Source organism: Arabidopsis lyrata (genome assembly GCF_000004255.2).
Source record: "Arabidopsis lyrata subsp. lyrata unplaced genomic scaffold ARALYscaffold_281, whole genome shotgun sequence".
Taxonomy (NCBI): Eukaryota; Viridiplantae; Streptophyta; class Magnoliopsida; order Brassicales; family Brassicaceae; genus Arabidopsis; species Arabidopsis lyrata.
The window spans coordinates 1-4,117 of record NW_003302353.1 but is presented as its reverse complement, the minus strand read 5'-3'; the positions used below and the strand labels follow the sequence as shown (position 1 = coordinate 4,117).

The 4,117-nt window shown below is 37.8% G+C and overlaps 1 protein-coding gene across 1 annotated transcript; it reads right to left on the bottom strand.

Annotated features, from left to right (window-relative positions):
* Positions 1-2,566: 2,566 nt before the first annotated feature.
* LOC9298704 (RNA-binding protein 38) lies at positions 2,567-3,836 on the bottom strand. The gene is made up of 3 exons (XM_002862579.2): positions 3,549-3,836; positions 3,217-3,455; positions 2,567-3,100 (listed from the first exon to the last, which is right to left on the bottom strand). The coding sequence occupies exons 1-3, from the start codon at positions 3,717-3,719 to the stop codon at positions 2,842-2,844; spliced, it is 669 nt and encodes a 222-aa protein (XP_002862625.1). The 5' UTR covers positions 3,720-3,836; the 3' UTR covers positions 2,567-2,841.
* Between the last annotated feature and the right edge of the window lie 281 nt (positions 3,837-4,117).

Here is a 4,117-nt window from a genome sequence, read left to right as displayed (position 1 = left end):
GCTGGATCCACTATCCACCACTATGATATCCTTTTGAGTGTTCATATCTTCAATTTAAACAAGAGGTATGATTTAAAAATGAGTAAATCATAAGATTCATAAATTAATAAAATATCAAAATGTCTGAAAATAAATAGCAAATGAAAATAAAACAGATCCCCAAAATGAAAAGAAACAAAATCAAAATAAGCAAGTGTTCAGATGATAGAATCAATCGAGGAGATCTGAGGTCTCGTAGTCCATGAGATCGGTCGGCTCGGCGGTGGTGTCGTTAGCATCAACTTGCTGGGCCATGTTAGCTTCAGCAGGTGCTTTCCCATGTTTCTGATACAAATCGCAATGAAACTTGGGAGTACGACAGTTCTTTGTCCAGTGATTGAACATTTCGCATCTGGTACAGGCAGACTGATTGGTTGGGTGGGCAGGGCGGTTTGGTTTAGAGATACCACGGCCTTTACCGGAACCATAACTGAGGTTATGTCGGTTGCCACGTCCGTTTCCGCGTCCACGCTTTCCACGTCCATTCCCACGTCCATTCCCATGTCCATGGCCACGATCTGAGGATCTGTCTCGCTGGACATTGTAGGATTCTTTGCAGGAATCTGGTACTGGAGCCGATCCTGGGGGCCTCTTGGCACTGTTCCTCATTAACAGGTCATTGTTTTCTCGGCCAAGAGCAAACAGGATAACAAATCTTCGTACAATGTATGTTTCATTGCACGATATTGTTGCTGAAGCACAATATTTTGGGTATGGAAGGTGGATAATGTTTTCTCGAGGAGATCATTATCAGACACCTCTTCACCACATAGTTTCATGATTGAAACTATCCGAAAGAGTTCGGAGTTGTAGTCATCCACAGATTTGTAATCTTGGAACCGGAGTTCCTTCCAGTCAAACTTGGCTTGTGGTAAGAGCACCGTTTTCTGGTGATCATACCATTTTTTTAGGGCCACCCAAAGTTCGAGTGGGTTCTCAAGAGTGAGATATTGCTGTTTGAGGCTTGCGGCCAAATGATGGCGGATATGAAATATCGCCTGGGACCGGTCTTTATCAGATGCGGTGTTATCCGCTTTGATACACTCACCCAGTCCCTTTGAGTTGAGGAAAATCCTGGTGTCCATGGCCCATTTGAGATAGTTTTCACCGGAGACCTTGAGGGCCTCGAACTCGACTTTCTGAATGTTTGACATCTGAAACATGAAATTGATTTCATTAGGGGTTTGTTAAAAGGATAGTTATATGAAAATAATTAAATTTTCTATTTGAGGAAACTTTATATTTGAGGAAAGTTTCTAATTTGGGAAACTTTCTAAAAGAGGAAAGTTTTCATTCCGGGTCATTTGCTATTTGAGGAAAGTTTCTATTTTAGGAAACCTTCTAAATGAGGAAAGTTTCTATTTAAGGAAAATTTCTATTTTAGGAAACCTTCTAAATGAGGAAAGTTTCTATTTTAGGAAACCTTCTAAATGAGGAAAGTTTCTATTTGAGGAAAACTTTCTAAATGAGGAAAGTTTCTATTTGAGGAAACCTTCTAAATGAGGAAAGTTTCTAATTTGGGAAACTTTCTAAATGAGGAAAGTTTTCATTCCGGGTCATTTGCTATTTGAGGAAAGTTTCTATTTTAGGAAACTTTCTCGGGAATCGTAAATTTTAAGGATACGGAACATAAGTTCGGTTTAATGGTTTAAAGTTGGACCGGAATGTTAGATTCCGGTTTGGGCCGAATTGATTTCCGGTTTAGAATAACCAGTTTGAACCGGTTTACCCAGATTGAGATCCGGTTATTATTTTTGGAACCGGTTATTATTCTTTAGGGTTTTGATGTTACCTTTCACCTTATGGGGTTGTATGGACTAGAACCGGGAGCTAAAGACTTCGGTAACTCACGCTGCTGCAACGAACCGCAAACAGTACCACGATAAACAGTACCACGATGAACAGTGTCGCGATGAACAGTATCGCGATGAACAGTGTTGCGATGAATCAGTGCCACGATGAACAGTGCCGCGATGAACAGTGTCGGCGATGAACAGTGTCGGTGATGAACAGTATCGGCGATGAACAGTATCGACGATGAACAGTGTCGGCGATGAACAGTATCGGCGATGAACAGTATCGACGATGAACAGTGTCGGCGATGAACAATGTCGGCGATGAACAGTACCGTGATTTTTAGGATTAGGGTTGTTAAGAGCAAACTCGTGCTGATAACGTGTTGTGAAACTTATTGTTATCTTATTCCATTCCATGAATAATGATACATATATATAGGCATATAAACCTAGGGTTTTAGAGTACATAATGAATAACCCTGATGGGCTTATTGGGCCCGGTTATAAGTCCAATATGATGTATTATAACAAAAGAAGAGTTTTCTTCCGTGATTTTTCTAATCATATGTTTATTTATTTGAATCCTATTCGGAGATCAAAATTAAATTTCAAAAAAAAAAAAAAAACCAAGATACGAGACTCAAGAGTTAGGTTTTAGATATTTCTTCAGTAGTATGCCATAAGATTTTGTAGATAACTTTGAACAAATATGTAAAGTATCACAAAGTCTATTGATTTCAGTTTTGTTTTACTTAAAAAATCACACTTGAATTTACAGAAATTGAGGCTACCAAAGCAAAACAGAGAAAGCAGAGCAAGATTGGGGAAAATAGAAGTAAGACAAAGAAAATCGTTGTTTATTCTAATCCATTAATCGATTAACAAGATCTTGATAAAAACTCAGATATTTGAATCAAGAAATTTATCTAAGAGTTTCAAGAAGTTAGAAAAAACATTGATAAATAAATGTATAACTTTAAGAATCATCGTTTTCAACTCCGCAAGTCTAACTCTGACGGTCTCTCGATCTACTTAGCGAAGATCCTTGTGTCGAAAGAAACTCCGTCAGCATTCCCATAGCCTGTAAGCTGCTCGATTCTCCGTTAACAGCGTTTATAGATTGATGCAGCCAATAGCATTGGTTGGTGTCGTCAACCAAGTGGTAATGTTTGTAAGAGACCGGAACATACTGCGGATTGTATTGCAGATAATGCTGCGGAGAATTGCAACAGTACTGCTGAGGATGTTGAGGACAAACTTGGTTCCTGAACATTGAAAAACCAAGAAACTATACATTAACTAAAGAAACAACCATGGCTAGAAACTATACCCTAGAAAAATATCCTAATGGCAAAAGATTGCATCGGAGTAAGAAAAATACCGTTGAGGTCTAGGGTTTGTAGTTACTGGTTGAGGAAAATTTGAAGGTTGTTGCAGGTTTTGACAAAAACTTGGGGATCTGAAACAGAGATCATCATGAGCTAAAGGGATTATCTTGGATTGGTTAGGTTTAACTTTAGCACCAAGGGAAGCGAGTTTGCAATTGGTCACTCGTCCGTCTATTGTCGGATTCGGATTCTTGCAAGCGTTTCTTGCGGATTCAGCATCTCTAAACGTCACCTGAAAAAAGATATATACAAAGATTCATGATCGAATAGTCTCTTAAGAATAATCGATAACCTAAACGTATATACTGTTCTTGGTGTTACTTACAAAGCCATAGCCTTGTGATCGGTCTGTTTTTTTATAAAAAACGACGTTAGCACGGATAATCTCTCCAAAACGTTTGAAGAAGTTTACCAAGCCTTCCTGTCTTGTTGTCCAAGGCAAATTTTCCACGAATATCTTTGTGAACGTTGTATCGAAGTTTCCGTGTTGAGACATGATGCGTCTTTGCAAAGTAAAAGAAGGTGAAAAGACAGTCGAACAATCTGAGCCCTAGAAGAAAAAAGTGTTACGAAGAGAATAGGTGTGTTAAAAAGTGTATATATAGATGAATCCAACAATCTCATAGGTATATAAAGAATAGGAAAATATTTGCATTCCGATCTCAAATAAGAATTGCAAAAAGATACTAGATAATTTGTCGTTAATTAAAAAATTGAAATAGATAATTGAAATATGTAGTAAACGAAACAGAGTCAAACCATAAAATAAACTATTGAAAAATATGTGTGAGTTAATTTCTTCATATTATTCGGCTTAGGTTATTTAGGCAATTTCTTTAAAACAGAGCAAAACAGGGGGAAATAAAAAAGTGGTCTTAACTTAATTCCAATATT